Genomic DNA, 16,810 nt, shown 5'->3' with positions numbered 1-16,810 from the left:
CCACCCACTCCACCGCGTCCCAGCAACAGGCAATCAGTTAGCCCATTTTCTCCTCGTGGCCCCTCAATTTGTTTATGCAATTATTCAACAGATTCGCCGCTTCATGCAGTAGTTGCCATCGGCATTTTCGGAATTTGTCATGTAGGACGTATAATAGGCCAAGGCATGCATTACGGTCTTTCATGTTACCAAGGTCCAGAGGTGCTTGTATGGACCCAAATTTCGTAAGGAATTGCCTCATGTCATATGCTTGCTCTTGGTGTGATGCCAAATCAGGAGGCTCCTTGATAGGTCCATCTAGAGCAAAGCCATAAGACCAAACGACCAGGATAGCATAGTAAAGAACCCATGGCCTGTTTAAGAGGAAGTCATCTCGGGCTGAGTAGGGCGTGAAACCGGTGGGACTGCTGTATGCAGCGCCCGGGTCAGGAAGCAGCACCTGCGCAAGGAATTTGAGAGCATAATAAGTTGCATGCCGAGCGCTAGCCCTAGGTGCCCAGTTCAGTCGGATTCTCTTCTGGGCTATATCATAGTCCGACTGAAGTGTGGTTCGACCCAGCAGCCTCCGAGCACCCGCAAAAATTTGACAACTCACGATGTCCACGTGCATCGCCATGTGTGATAGATGGTGCAATACAACCCGACTCTCGAAGATATTTTCCTCGTCGAGCTTGGCAGCTGAGTAGCTTAAGGAAAAATTTTCCTTGCTCATGCTTGAATCGAAGTCTTGTTTCCACGAGTCGAATGCCTTCGTGAGCGGACTGCGCCACACATCCTTTCCGCCAAGAGCTTTTAAAGCACCGAGATGATGAATCTGGACATCGCGTTGATTCATGTGCCATGTCACGCTCAACAACCCAGCCATGATCGCCATCCGTCCAAAAGGATTGGTTTGCACTTGTTTGCCTTTGAGTGTGTTCTTCAAGCCGTCAAAAAAGGTCATGCTTTTTGTTCCCTTAGCTCGGAGATCGGCTTCCTTCTTTGCCACTTCTGCACTCGTTCCGGCTGACCATAGGCTTTCATCACACGGAAGAGCGAGCTTCATCTCGTGAGCAACCATTGTTGCTTGGTGTCCAAACATGGTAGCATGAATTGAGTCGATGATGAAAGCCGCAAAGGCCACTCTTCGCGTAGCTTCATTGGTGACCCAATGATTCCACCACTGCTCTGGGGTATTATTCATCGTTGTTGTGTGATCTACACTATTTTCCGACGCTGCATTCTCTGTGGGCGGCGAGTCCAAAGGTGATCTCCCGATCAACGAGCTCCCACGCCGCATAAGAGTGAGCGTGGTGCCATGGTGTATGTGGGCTCGCTCATGCAGAGTTCTTGTAGAATACATCTTCTCATAAACTTCCAGGAGGAGGAGAGTCTGAAAGATCCAAAGCTGGGCAGGAGGTGAGAAGTCTTTGTGCTTAAATACTTCACCGCGAAGATGCCATGCTAGGAAATTAGCCAGATCAGCACCAGCTTCAGTGACATCAGCACCATGCATCTTATCAAGACAGGAAGCTCCAATCGCGATCACAGCAATCAAAAGCAGTTCTTTAGCTTCATTTGCAGAAAAGGTAGGCTTGTGGAGTATTGGCATTTGAGGGTGAAAATGATACCAGTAGGAACGAATGTAGAGCTGCATTTGACGCAAGCTCAGAACGTGCCCATCGGCATCGCGATCACCCCACAGAAGCTCTTCCTTTTGCTTGGATACTGGCGCATCGTCTGTGAAGCGATTCTCGATAAGTTTTAGGACATCCCTACGCTTTTCGTCAGAGAGTATGGCATGGAGCGATGCAGGATCTAGAATGTTATTGAGAGCCATTGGATGCTGTTGGGGGATGTTCGGACCACTGGGACCGTTCATGAGATCGTACCCTAGCCCAAATTGTCCGTAGTCCTCCATGAAAGCTGTCGTGCCAAACGACATGGAGCTTTGGCGAGGACCTCCTGGAGATGCCGCCTGGGGGTAGGACGTTTCGTTGAAGAGAAAATTGACAAAGTCTTCGGTTGAATTCCGCGGGGAATGACAATAGCTGCCTTCGTTGTAGAATGGCATTTGGTAAGCATTGGAACCATTTTCCATCATTGGGTCTACACCTGGCAGGTTAGGAACAGCGTAAGCATCATAGCCTGCTGCAGTATCCAAGGCTTGATTCGAGCTTATTGCATTAGGATATGTAGACTGCGTACTTTGTAAAGAAGGCTGGGAAGTCCCAAAGGCTGGAGGAGGCAAAGACGCAAACGGCGGGAAGCCTTGTGGTGACGGATATGTATCGTTTCCGAGGCCTGCTTGACCCTGACGGGGTGTCGTTAGACTATCGTAGGAAGATGCCGAAGAAGGTCGATACTGGGAAGGGTTGCCGTGCCCATCTAACCGGGGGTGCGAACGATATAGTTCCCCTTGTAAGGTCTTTTGGGGCCGAGCATATTTCTGAAGTATATCATTAGGCTTTTTCACCGAAAACTCTATGTCAGATTTGAGTCATTTACGCACCGTATTGGTCGACTCTAGTGCTCCGGTCGGACTTCCATAATGAAGCTCATCGCCGCGTGAGCCTTTCAGGGCTAGGTTAGATCTTTGGCCAGGTAGTTCCGCCAGTCTCGGAGGTGGCGAAGACTGTTCTTGCTGACCACCGTGTAGTGAGTAGCCATTGTTACCTGTTTGATAGGATCCATGAGTATGGTTCCCGGTGAGACCATGACTAACACCTAAGGCCCCATTATGAACTAAAGTATATTTGAAGTGTCAGTAGGTGCACAGATGAGGTTTGCAAGAAAAATTAAAATCATTGTGCTTGGTATCATACCCTGTTGCTCTCGTAGCCCAACATGTGATGGATGTGGTGGCGACGGTGCTGGGTCTGAACCACGTAATGCATTGTCTTTACGTTGGAGATGAGAACCGCGGGCTGTGTGTCGTTCCTGGTGTCTGGTACAAAGATCCTGTCTTACGAATTCACGCTCACAGCTCGGATGGTCGCATACATATATCTTCTTCGGCTGGTCTGATCCTCCACATCAGCATTATCTTCCAACTTTTGTCTGTAGTACGAAACGTACGGTTCAGTTGGTGCCTGTACAAATGTTCTGCCCGTGAATAACTTTTACCGCATCCCGGATGAGGACATGGGAAGTTCTTTTCCAGCCCTTTCCGACTCCTTTTTCTCTTTCGAGGCTTTCCGTTTGGCTCATCGATGCCATTCTGTTTCTCATTGCCGCTGTCGTCGTCTTCTTTGGTCGTGGAGCTCCGGTCACGGTCTAGCTGTCGCCCTCTGCGTTCTTCCGCTTCTGGCTGTGAAATGTCCGAACCTGTGGAATGTGGACTTTTGTACGCCTTTTCAGTTTTCATGTACGGATGTGTATGCGAAGAAGCCGGCGGGGAATGCATTGCCAGTGTAAGATGGCTGCTGTAAAGTGAACAGGATTTGGAGGTCCGGGTTTTCTTTCAATTCAGTAGATACGGGCGTGGGCCTTCAGTATTTGAGTAACATGTGGTGTATGTCTGTCGGCATTCCGGATAGGTAAAATATGGATCTTGGACCAACCAATTTCCATCACAATGAGGTAGCGTCAATGGAAAAATTGGTATACATGGCGAAAAGCATTGACCAAGCGGGTTAAATCTTCAAAGAAAAAAAAGGCACCTTTACGGAAGGCCCAAGCGGAAGAATCCTGAGGCAGATGGTCTCTGGTAATTACCACCTTCGGGAAAAGATCAGAGAGGACCGGGAGACATATATGTGCAGATAGTACAATCGAGCCAAGTCCACAGGAACTGGATGGAAGGTAGGCTTGAGACCTGTGGGAGGACTTGTACCGTCGCCGTTTTGTGAGCAGCCGAAGAAGGTATAGAAATCTCAGCGCAGGCTCAAAGCACACGAGGCTCGCTGTGGGCTTCCCCCAGTAGCGTTCAAGACGGGGTAGGATTGCCGCAGGCGACGTATGTGGTCTGAAGGTCTGTGTGGAGGTAGAGTCGCCAGCAGTACCAAAGCAGGATGGATTTTAGCGTCGCAAATGCCTCGAGCGCAAGTCAAAAGATCTTACTCGAGCGCATTTGAAGTTGGAAAGATAGAACTTAAGATTAAGAAGGCGCCCAAATCGATCGCTGGGAGTGTAATCGCACGACGTTGTTGTATATCTTGAAGCAGACTGAACCTCCTGATCTTCATTCCAATTGATTATGGACCAGCCAGCGGTCGCATGAAATCGAGTTTTCTCTGCTGCTTCGCCCAAGCCGCAAGATGACTTACAGACTACCAGAGCCTAAGTGTGGGGAAAACGTAGGCGTTACTACTTTGGGGCTTTAGCCCGCGATTTACCCGGATTAGTGTCACGTTCGCCGCAGGACTTCAGCTGCTTTCAAGAATGACGGGCCCAAAGTCAAGCTACTGCTGCTACTATTCTCAGCTTTGACCCTCTGCTACTTATCACCTAAGGGGTAAGGCTCAGCAGCTAGCTCGAGTGAAGACTATCGAGTATCGAGCTATTTAACTTTCCCATCTTCTCCATCCACCAGCTCCAAAACACGAGACATCCGCAAACATTGCCACCACGGCTCAGGTGTTCAAATCTAAGTCGCTACTAAAGAAAAGCAGGGCTTAAAGCAGCCGTTGTTGAGGCACGATTCATGTACGCATATGAGGTGAATGTCTTCGAAGCATGATGTTGATACTATGGATGCCACATTGAAATTGGGTCTTCCCTCACACGCATGTGCAATAATTTGGACATACGTTTGACCTTCAACTCGCAAGATGGAACTAGTCAAATAAGTCCGCATCGAACACCTCTCCTCTTTCAATCCTCTCAGAGCTGCAACGCTCGGTTTCGACTTCGTCATGAATGCTGAAAATCAAAGCCTGTCCGTCAGGTTTTCTACATTGGCTGCACAACAGCTATTCTTCCACCATTTGTTTACTGAGTTTCCATGATGCCCCTATATCATCGAGAACAGGGTGATATCGCTGACTTCCACTTATGCCCAACGCAAAGCGCGACGATCGCCCACTCGTTCCACTAGTAAGGACCGAGAGTGATGCAGTTGCCTACGGAAGCAAGTCTCCTCGACACAACACTTGTGTCAAATACGGGGTGGCGAGAGTCTGCAGCAAAAGTGAGAGGTCCCATGTGTTGACTTTCTGGATCGACTTTACTCCATCTCGATTGTTCCTCTTCTTGGCTTCAGTTGTGTTCAATATGTCAACTGGGTGCTATGAGGCTTACGGTGGTTTTGAAGTCACTATTGTTGATTAGTGGAGCAGATTAAAGTAGTACATGCCACACATACCATCATACAGAACTCGTGTTACGCCTTCGATTTCGTTGGTGATTCTACGGGAAACGTAGTCCAAAAAATCCCGGTTTTCCACGTCGAAATGGCACCGGGAAGCGGTCATGAAATCAGTGGATGTGACCTAAAGCACGAGCGTGTCAGCCATAATTCAAAGAGGGGCCCTCTGTTCTTACCGCTCTTAGACTTATCATTTGTCCGTACACCCTAGATGTGTCAGTACCTGCTCACCCTGAAACTCCTTGATCCGGGCTGCTTTGCTACGGACTGGGGAGACTGACCTCTTGTCGCCCATTACTCCTACAGCTCTGGTAGGAATCAACGCAGCGAATGCTTGGCTAACCACATGATAAAGGCCGTGGGCTTCCATTTCGGAGATAAAGATGTGATCAGCGTCGCGAGCAATCTTTAGTTGCGTTGCCGTGACATCGCCCAGAATGCGAATAGCCAGGCCTGGTCCTAAATTAGAGTCAGTTCTAGCTGAGTGGAAGTCAAAGCTTTCAAACAATTCACCAGGAAATGGGTGCCTCCACACTAAGGATTTTGAAATGCCCAGTTTAGTCCTAAAACAATGTTAGACACGCCAAGAAGGCTCCGGCTCACATACCCAAGAACTCGGACTTCGTCTTTAAAGAGAAGGCGGAGTGGCTCGATAAGCTTGAGCTTGAGAAAAGCTGGCAACGAAACATTATGGTGAGACTTGATCGTCTGCGAGGGTCCTCCAAAAGATGTCTCTATCACGTCAGGCCACAGCGTCCCCTGTAGAAGCCATTGAATCTTTCCACTTTGCTCCGAAGCAGCTGCAGCTCTTTCTAATTCCTTCGCTTTATCTTGAAACTCTTGAATGAACCTAGACCCGATGATCTTACGCTTCTTCTCGGGGTCTGTAACGCCTTTGAGGTCCTCGAGGAAGCGGTCGCTAGCGTCAACGACAGCTAGTTGTATGCCCAGCTGCTCTGTCAATGTCTTTTTGACTGACACTGCTTCGCCTTTACGCAGCAGCCCGTTATCAATGAGAACAGCATGGAACCTGTTGCCGATAGCAGTGTCCATGAGCTTTGCAGCTACCTACAGCACTGTCAGAGCTTGGCCAGGAACATTGACGAAATCTAGAGAGCTCGCCGTCGAGTCAACGCCCCCTTGCGCACCAGTGAGCCAAGAGTCCCCTCAACTGAAATTGTTTTCTTACCGCTTACAGCCCCGATGACTTGGCCTTTCTCTCCGACTAGAGCTCGGATTTGCGCAATTTCCTTTGAGACGAACTCATCCATGGTCCAATGCTGTCTAGCCTCACAAATATGCACGGCAAAATTTCTCAAGATTTCTGTGCCCTGTGGCGTGTGTGAAACCTCTGGGTGGAATTGGACTCCATATATCAGCTTCCGATCATGCGCAATACCAGCAAATGGTGTATTGCGAGTTGCTGCAATAACAGCAAAGCTTTCCGGTATATGACTTAGCTTATCACCATGGGACATGAAAACCTGCTGAGGACCTGTCAAGCCTTGCAACAATTTGTCAACATGACCGGCAACGCCACTTTGCCTTTTGATGTCAACTTCAGCAAGGCCATACTCTCGCTTCTCGCCCGCAAGCACATTTCTGCCAAAATGCCAAGCTATCTCTTGCATACCATAACACACGCCCAGGATAGGTATACCCAGTTCAAAGATAGCAGGATCAACATGAGGAGCGTCATCATCATACACTGAATATGGTCCTCCAGATAACACAATTCCTTTGAGGTGCCATCAACTGTCAGACGCGCTCCATTATTGTAGGGTCATCAACTTTTGGATTACCTTTCGGCTTCGATGAAAGAGCCGCTAATTTGACAGTGCAAGGTTGCAATTCTGAGTAAATCTGTAACGATGCAAAGTTTCAGCCTACAATGCTGTGCTTCGCAAAAATTACAATATTATCAGGGCTAGATCTTTACCTGAAGATCTCGCAAACGCCGTGTAATCAAATGGGAGTACTGGCTCCCGAAGTCCAGAATCAGAATCGTGTCAAAGCTTTGACTTAGGTCTGCTAGGTCAGACATGTCTGACTATCTAGTGAAGTGTGAAGTGTGAAGAGAGGAATATCCACAATTAAGTCGGAATATTCCACGAGCAGTGATGGGCGAGTAATTTTCGACTTCATCGAGTAGAATGTAGATTAAACAAGCCCTTCGGTACGTGCCGGGAACGTAGTGCGGAGATTCGCTTGTTTTGGTGCAGCCAAGCGGCTATTACCTTAGCGGGACATTATAGACTATTTTAACAGTTATTTAACTACTTTTCAATTGTTGTATAACTTTTACATTTATATAAAAATAACCGCTTTTATATAGTATTTTTAAGTTAAATAAAGACTATAAAAGTAAAATATACTTTTATATATTAAAAATTAATAACTTATAAATCTAATATTATTTCTTAAAAAGATTTTAAATTTTTAAGTAATTTAAATTATAAACTAATATCTTATATTCTAAAGTAGGTTTATATTTCTTTATATCTTTTTATATCTTTATATAAATAGTTTTAAAACTTTCTTTATATAAAAATCTTATTATATACTTATTTTAAAATTTTAATTTTAAAATATATTAATTAAAACTATAAAAACAACTTCTTAAAGATAGAACTTAGTATTTTAAATAGTTTTTTAATAGTTAAAAATAAAAACTTAAAAAATATTTTAATTTTTAAATAATAATATATTATTTTAATTTCTTTTTAATATTTCTAGAAAATAATTTAAAAGTATTTAATAATTTTTATTTAAAATTTAATTAAAAGCTTTAAACTATTTATTTATACTTAAAAATAATATAACTATTAATATATAATTAATTTAAAATTTAAGATTTATAAAATTATATAAAAAGTTATTTATATTATTAAAAAATAAGTATAAGCTAAATTCTTAAGAAGTTTTATATATTATAAAGTTAATAATAAAATAATTATATTAATTTTAAAATAATATTATATTAAGGTTAAAGATATAAGTAATTATAGAAAATATTATTAAAAGTTTTAATTTTATTAAATAGAAATATTTAATATAAAAGTTTTTATTACTCTCTTATAATATATTATATATAGAAGTAATATATATATAGACTTTTATTTATAAAATTAAAATAAAACTTTTTAAAAATTATATAATTTTTAAAACTTAATATTTATTATATTAATTATAAAGTTTTAAATAATATATATATAAAATATAGAAAAAATTATAATTAAAGCTCTTTTATAAAGAAAAACTTTTGTTATATTTTTTAATTAATAGAAAACTTAATTATAATATATAGGCTTTTAAAGAATTAAATAATTTTCTTATTAATTATTTTAATATTTTTTTTATTTTAAATTAATAATTAATATTATTTTTTATAAATACTTAGAGAAAACTATTATTAATATAATATATTATTTTATATAAAACTTAAGTTATAGAATAATAAAATATTTAAAAAGAAATATAAAATCTTAGTAATATTTTTAAATTAATAATAAAAAGATAAAAGAAAAGACTAAAAATTAAGATTATAATTTATTTATTAGCTTAGTAATTTAATTTAATATATTACTTTAGAGGGAAGTAATAAGTTTTTAATTTCTAAGGTAGTTAAACTTTACTTTAAAATACTTTAAATAAAAATTATAAAATATTTAATGTTAAAATTATTTTAAATATAATTTAATAAAAGTTTCTTTTTTAAATCTTTTTTTAAAAAGGCTTTAAAATAATCTTAAAATAGTTATAATTTTTATATAATTCTAAATATTATATTAGAATTATCTTAATAATACTTCTAAGCTATTTTAAGTATATTTCTAGATTAGATTCTAAGAATAAATTATTATTATATATTATAAAAGATTATATATTAAAAATTAATATAAATATAATTTAGTAATATATAATAACTACTTTATAAATAAAAAACTATATTATAAGAGTAATAAATTTTATAAAATAATAATATAAAAATATTATTATTAAATTAAGTTGCCCTTATTATATATTTTTTTATTATAATAATAATTTACCTTAAAGCTTATAAATCTTAAAAAGAAAGTTTTACTATATTATTATTATATTTTATACCTATAGATTTTATTTTAGTATAGCTAATAAAATATATATAAAAGTAAGATAAAAGAATTATTTATATAAGAGTCTTTTAAGCTTATAAACTTAAAATATAAAAGGAAAACTTTATATTCTAAAAGATAGTAATAGTAATATTATACTTATATTAAATAAAAATAAAAGTTTTTCTATATTTACTTTTATATAAATTTTAAAATATATTTCTATTATAAATTTATATAATTTAATACTTATATAGAGTTATATATATAATATTTTAGCTTATATACTTACTTTATAATTAAAGTAATATTATTCTTAACTCTTTTTAATTTGAAGTTATAAATAAATACTATAGTAAAAAAAGAATATTAATATAATATAAAATTTATTTAGTTTTTAAATAAGTAAATAATAGTCTATTTTAAAGTTTAAAAAATAAAATAATAAAAAATAAAAAATAAAAAATAAAAAAAAAAAAAAATAAAAAAATAAAAAAATAGAGACTTATTTAATTAAAAGAATTAAAAAAGTATATTAATTTAAATTTTATTATTATTATTAAGCTTTTTAATAATATTTAATAACTTAATATTTTAGTTAGAAATATAGTACTAATATATATAATTACTAATTTTAATATTATAATATTAATAGAAGTTTATTATAATACTTATTTAAGAATAAAAATTAATATATAAATATAAATTTTTATTTAATTTAAAAATTAGCTTTTTATTTTATTAATTTCTTAATATAAATTATATAATTAATATAAATATATATTATATATTAATTATATAATAAAATATAGTTAGCTTATAAATTAATTTTAAAGAACTTAGTATAAAGTTAATTTTTTTATATTATTTCTAAGATAATTACTATTTTATTAATAAAGTTAAAAATATTTATATATTTTAAAATATAATAATTATTATTAAAGTAAGCTTATAAACTTTTAAAAGTATTATAATTCTTTAATTCTAAGTCTTTAATTATTATAATTTTAAATTTTTTTAAAAAATTATTAATTAAAATTATAATAAAAAAAGAAATAAAAGTATTATAACTATTATTAAATAATATTATTTTTAATTAAAATAACACTTTTTTTATTATTCTAGCGCTAAACCTAAATATTATTAGTAACTAGCTATTTATAGGCGCTAAGAGGGCCTATAGAAGCTAGGATAAAAAGGGCTTAGTAAGCTAAGCTTATTAAATAGTTTTTTATTTATCTTAGTAAGTAAAGTAAAACTTTTTATAGAAAATATTAACCTTTATAAATAGTTTTTTAGAGATTAATTCTTATATATTATTATAAGCCTATTTATACTCTATATCTTTTATTATTATTATTAGCTAAGAGCTAGTATATTAATTTTATAGTTTTAATTACTTTTATTTACTATAAAAGGCTTAAAATAATTTAATATAGCTATATTTTAAAAAGTCTTAAAAACTTAATTAAATTTTAATAGTTTTAGAGACTTAGGCTAGTAAAACTATTTATAAACTAATAATAAGGTAATATTAATAAATTTTTTAATATAGTCTAAAGTAATAACTCTTTAGCTTAAGTTAAAAAACATAACTATTTATTAAAAAAATAATAGAAACTTATTTTTTTAAGGCTAAGAACATTAAATTAGAAATATAAATAAAAGCTAGATTTTTTTAGCTTATTGCTACTAGTAAATTAGTAGCTTTAATTTTTAAATTAAAATTTTTTAAGCTTAAAAAGCTATAGTCTTACTATAGTAAAAGTAAAAATAAGTATAGTTACTAGTTTAATTAAGTTAAAATTAAGTTTTTAAATAACTTAAAATACTTTTTAAATAATTACTTTAAAATTATATTTTATATATAATTATTAGAAAGTATTATTACTTAGTTATAAATAAAATATTTTAAAAATATTAATATAATAAAAGTAGTTATAACTTTTTTTTAATTTAAAAAAAACTTTTTAAATTAAGTTATTAATTTCATTAACTACTAGCTTTATATATATAAAAATTAAAAGTAAGTTAAATAATAATAGAATAAAAACATAATAGATTTTAAAATTTATTTAAAAAAATTAAAAACTTAATTATATTTTTTAAATCTTAATATTAGTTTTAGTTTTTTATAACTAAGTTAAAAAAAACTCTTAAAAATAGAATTTTTACTAGTAATAGTATATTATATATATATATAGAAATTTCCTTAGCTTAGTAGTAATATATAAAAATATTATAAAGTATTTTAATATTTTTAATTAAAACTTTAACTTTAATAAGTTTAAAGTAGCTTAGAAAAAAGAATAAAATATTATAACCCTAGTATTTAAACTAGTAAATAGTATTAGCTAATTTAATTATAAGTATATAGATTAGTTTTCTTAGAATATAAATAGTAGTTAAAAGATAAGTAAAGGCAAAATAATAAAATAAAATTAAGTTATAATTATTTTAAATCTTATAATAAAAAATAAGACTTATATTAAATATAAAGAAATTTATTTAAAGAAGGGAATAAAAAGTTTTATATATATAACTTTATTTAACTTATTTAATAATACTTAAGTTTTAATTACTTTAAACTTACTTAATTTAAAAGTTATTTAATACTCTTAGTATAAGGAAATGTACTAGGTACAAGCCTTAATAAGCAATATATATAATATAGTTAATTAATAATAAATTAATTAAAAGCTATCTAAGGAGCTATAATAGAAGTAGGGCCTTATATTAAGCTAGGTAGGGCTAAGCTAAGCTTAATTAAGATATTCCTCCCTTCTTATATTCTAATTCATAATAATATACTATTAAAAACAATAAAAAATAATGTCCTTATTATTGATATAGCCTTATCTTTATCTATTTATACTCTAGCTTTTAAAAAAAACTATCTTAGCTTAATTTTATTAAGATTTAATCGAATTTTAATTAAAATTTAATTATATTATATTAAGAAAAAGCCTTTTTTATCTAAGGCTATAGTAATAGCAAGGTTAAGCTAATTAAGTTAAAGATTATATTAAAGGGGTATTTAAACGCATAGAAGAAACAATAGTAAGTAGAAGCTAATTAGTTAAAAAGGAGTATAGAAAGTTAGATTATTATTTTTAATAAGAAATCTAAAAGTTATAAGATTGTAAAATAACTATATAGTTAAAAAACTATAACTTAAATTATTTAAAAATAGTTTAAAGGCTATTAATAAGCCTTAAGCTATATAAATTATAAGTATAAACTATTAATTAATTCTAAGCTTAGTAAGCTTATATATTAAAAAAACTATATTAATTATAATATAAACTATTTAAATAAGGACATAGTTTATAGAGGCGTAGTAGTAATAGAAAATTAGTTTATAAAAACGTGTAAATAAAGCCTATTAATATATATACTATAAGGGTTTATATATATAATATAAAGGAGGCTAGTTTAAGCGTTCTTCTATATTATCTTTTAATTAGTTAGAAACTATAGCTTTAAGTAATATAATTATAACCTATTTCTCTATCTCTTTTATATACGTTTTAGCTTAAGAGGATATATTTCAAAATAATAAACTTAGAGAAGGAGTAGGAGTAATTATAGCCGTTTTCTCTATCTTTTTTATATATATTTAGCCTTAGGAGAGTGGTAATTAGCTTTCAACCTTATTTATAATTATATTAAGCCTATTAATAATTAATTAAAGTTATTTTAATATTATTATTTATATTATTTATATAAAGTAGTTTATAATAAGGGCTTCTAATTAGCTAGTAGCTACTAGTAGAGAGGTTTAAGGAGGAAGAGGAGAAGTAAAATATAATCTAGCTAAAGTTACTTATTTCTTTATAGTTTTTTAGTTAATTAGCCTAGTAAAAGGGTTAGGGAATAAATGGTTTTCAATAGTTACTAGCTAGGTATTAAGGCTATAAATATAACTTTTTAATATTTAGATAAATATAATAATACTTAATCTTTTAGTATTATTATTATTTATAAGGAAATGTATTAAGTATAAGCTTTAATAAGTAATATATATAATATAGTTAATTAATAATAAATTAATTAAAAGCTATCTAAGGAGCTATAATAGAAGTAAGGCCTTATACTAAGCTAGATAAAGCTAAGCTAAGCCTAATTAGGATATCCCTCCCTTCTTATATTCTAATCTATAACACTTAGTATTTAAGTATATTTAAATACTTTAGCTATCTTTTCCTCCTTTTAATTATTTTTCTTTATAATTTAGTATAGCTATAGCTTTTATCTTATAATAGTTTTTTAATTATACTTATTATATAAAGTTATAATATTATTTTTTTTAAATATAATTATTTTTAATTATTAGTTTCTTTTATTATATAATTTCTTTAGTTATTATATATAATCTTTTAATAATAATATTTAATATTATTATTATACTTCTAAGAAAAAAAATTATTATAATTATTATATTATTATATATTACTATAAGAACTATATCTTTTAAAGTTCTAAATATATTATTAAGACTTAGATATATAGTATAGAATAGTATTAGAAATATATATAAAAAAGGCTCCTATTAGATTCTAACAAGTTTCTAATAGGTACTCAATTTTATAAATATTTTAGAAAAACTATAAAGGAAGAACTAACTCCTACTAAAAGAAAGTAGGGATCCCTATTATTTAATATAGAATCCCCTACCTTTAGTAGTAGGCTTTAAGATGTTTTCCCTACTCCTTAGTAAGCTAGATCGCTAATTTATACTTCTATATATATAGTAAACTATAATATAATAATTGCCTCCTTTCTAAGGAGCGCTATCTCTAGTATTTTACTAAAGCTTTACTACTTTTTTAATAGTAAACTATTATTTAAAATTCTATGTTTATATATTAGCTTATATAGATAAATATAATAGAGTATACTATAGGAGTATTTTCTTATTCTATATAACAATATATATTACTATATAAACAAATATAATATAGCTTTTAGGCTTAGATATATAGCCCCTATATTTAGATTTAAACTATTTATACTTTTTAATTATATTTTATTAAAAACTTTTAAAACTTTATAAGAAAAAAAAAAAGAAAAAGCTATATATTACTTTACTTTTAAATACTTTAAATATAATATTATTAATAACTATTTATAGCTTAGGCGCTAGTATAATAGCTAGGCTACTAAACCCTATATTTTAATAATATATTTTATATTATAATTGCTATATAATTAAGTAGTAAAATAAGGTTTTTAGCGCTATTAAAGTAGTAAATATATAGTATATTAAGAGTAAATATATATATTATATTATTTACGCTAGCGCACCCTAAGATTATAATATTGCCCTATAGAAGTAAAAGTTAATTACTTTATTTGTAGCTCTTTTTAGCTTTTATTTAGCTTTTAATTATTTTAAGTTTTAGAATTTACTTTTCCTTTTAAATAAATAAAATTTTATAACTCTAAATCTTTTTTTTATAACTATTTTATTATAGGAATTTAAAGTTATTATTATATTTGCCTTTTGCCTTTATTTATTATATGTATTCTAGTATAATCTATATCTTTTAGTAGTTTATTATAGCTACTTCTTAGTAGTATATTAATACCCTTTTTAAGTAACTACATTAATCTAAGAAAATAACTAGATACTAATTTATATAGAATTATTATTCCTTTTATATAATTAGTATTTTCGCAAGATCTAGTAACTAAAGCTAAACTTAAGTTTATAATATTATTACTATAAAAGCTTAAATATAAGTATTATATATAAGCTTTATAGTAATAAAAACTATAAAGGTCTTAAATAATATAAGATTATAAATATTAGAAAATTCTATTTATATTTAATTCTAATTATATAATAGCTATTAATAAACTTAGTAAATTACTTTACTTTTTTTAGCTATACTACTTAAATTTTCTAGTTTTTTATAAGAACTATTATAGCTAATATTGTTATTAAAGCTAAAGCTTTAGATAATACTATAAAAATATAATATAAGTATAAGACTAAAACTAAGATTACTTTATCTTTTAGTTTTTATTATATTTAATCTAAAAGCTATAATAAGTCTTAATATATTAATAAACTTTTTATTAAAAAAGCTAGTATTTTTAACTGCTTTTAATAACTAAAAAAAGAAAATACTTACTTCTATTAATTTAGTTTATTATTATAGAAGTTTATTCTCTCTTCATTAAATATTAAATTTAATTTAAAATAGCTTTAAAAAATATTAGAATTTATTAATATTAAACTTTTATTAGGGTTATATTATAAAAAATATTCGCTACTTATTAATAATTATATTATTATTTACTTCTACCTATTTAATAAAGTCTTAAATAAAAAATAAAAAAAAAGCTATAGAGTATTACTATATTTATTAACTTAGTAGTGACTACCTAGTTTTCTAATATAATATTTTAGGCCCTAATTTAGGATATACTAGATTTATACTATAGTAAGTCGATATAAAGCTAGCTCTAGCTTACTAAAGCTCTTTTTTCCCTACTTTTTTAGGAAAATTAAGCTTTAATACTAGCTTTAAAAATAGTGATAATTTTAGCTTTATTCCTATTATTTAAAGTAGCTTTATTCTTTATACTAGTTGTCCTATTCTCTTTAATTAAGGTAGTTCTACTCTCTATTAATTATAGTAGTTCTTTTACTTTTTTTTATAATTTAGAATCTAAGAATATAATTAAATTTAATTATAAAATATAATAACTAAAGTTTTAGCTAGAGCTAGAACTTAAGTTAGAGCTTAAGCTAAAGTCGCTTTTATATAGACTCTTTAAAGCTAATCCTTTATAATATAATTTTTATATAGTAATATTATTAATATAAATACTTTATATTACTTTTATTCTAGTCTATAAGCTACCTCCGCTTTAAATTTTTTTTTCTAAAACTTAGTAGTAGCTAGCTGCCTTTACTACTAGCTCTATTATATGTTTTCCTAAATTAGCTATTAATAATAAGCTAATTCGCAAGCTGGAGCTACTAAGTAAAAGAAAAAATAAGCTTTTATAGTTTATTTATAGCTTTAAGAAGAAGTATTAATATAGTATATAAAACTACTAAAGTTTAATTCCTAAGTATTTAATAGTTTATACTTTATAATAGTATTTAAAGAAGTAGAAAAGTACTAGTATTAAATAAAAAGTATATATTTTAGAATATTATTATTAAAAGTATAAAATAAAATATATTTATATATAAACTCTACTAATAATTTTTTTATATATTATAATATTAATATACTATATTTTAAAAGTTTAGCTATAAGATATTTTCTTATAACTATAGCTTTTAAAATCGCTATATTAGTAGTAATAAAGGTTCCTAATACCTCTTTATAACTTAAATCTTTTTTAAACTATACTATTATTTTCCTAATATATTTTTTAGTATTTAACTATTTTTAAAGCTTTTTTT

The 16,810-nt window shown here is 30.2% G+C and overlaps 1 protein-coding gene across 1 annotated transcript; it reads right to left on the bottom strand.

Moving 5' to 3' along the window:
• Nucleotides 1-37: 37 nt before the first annotated feature.
• On the bottom strand, nt 38-7,331 carry KY384_003273 (uncharacterized protein; the record flags this gene model as incomplete). The annotated part of the gene is made up of 11 exons (XM_044811792.1): nt 38-2,293; nt 2,492-2,655; nt 2,805-2,906; nt 2,964-3,002; nt 3,058-3,289; nt 3,351-3,468; nt 5,221-5,236; nt 5,519-5,763; nt 5,895-6,355; nt 6,484-7,007; nt 7,244-7,331. 11 exons carry the CDS (start codon nt 7,329-7,331, stop codon nt 38-40), a joined length of 4,245 nt encoding a protein of 1,414 aa, XP_044670925.1.
• Nucleotides 7,332-16,810: the final 9,479 nt, after the last annotated feature.

Source organism: Bacidia gigantensis, assembly GCF_019456465.1.
Source record: "Bacidia gigantensis strain McMullin 20006 chromosome Unknown contig_180, whole genome shotgun sequence".
NCBI classification, from domain to species: domain Eukaryota; kingdom Fungi; phylum Ascomycota; class Lecanoromycetes; order Lecanorales; family Ramalinaceae; genus Bacidia; species Bacidia gigantensis.
Note: the sequence above shows the minus strand (reverse complement) of the source record. Positions and strands in the feature narration are given on the sequence as shown.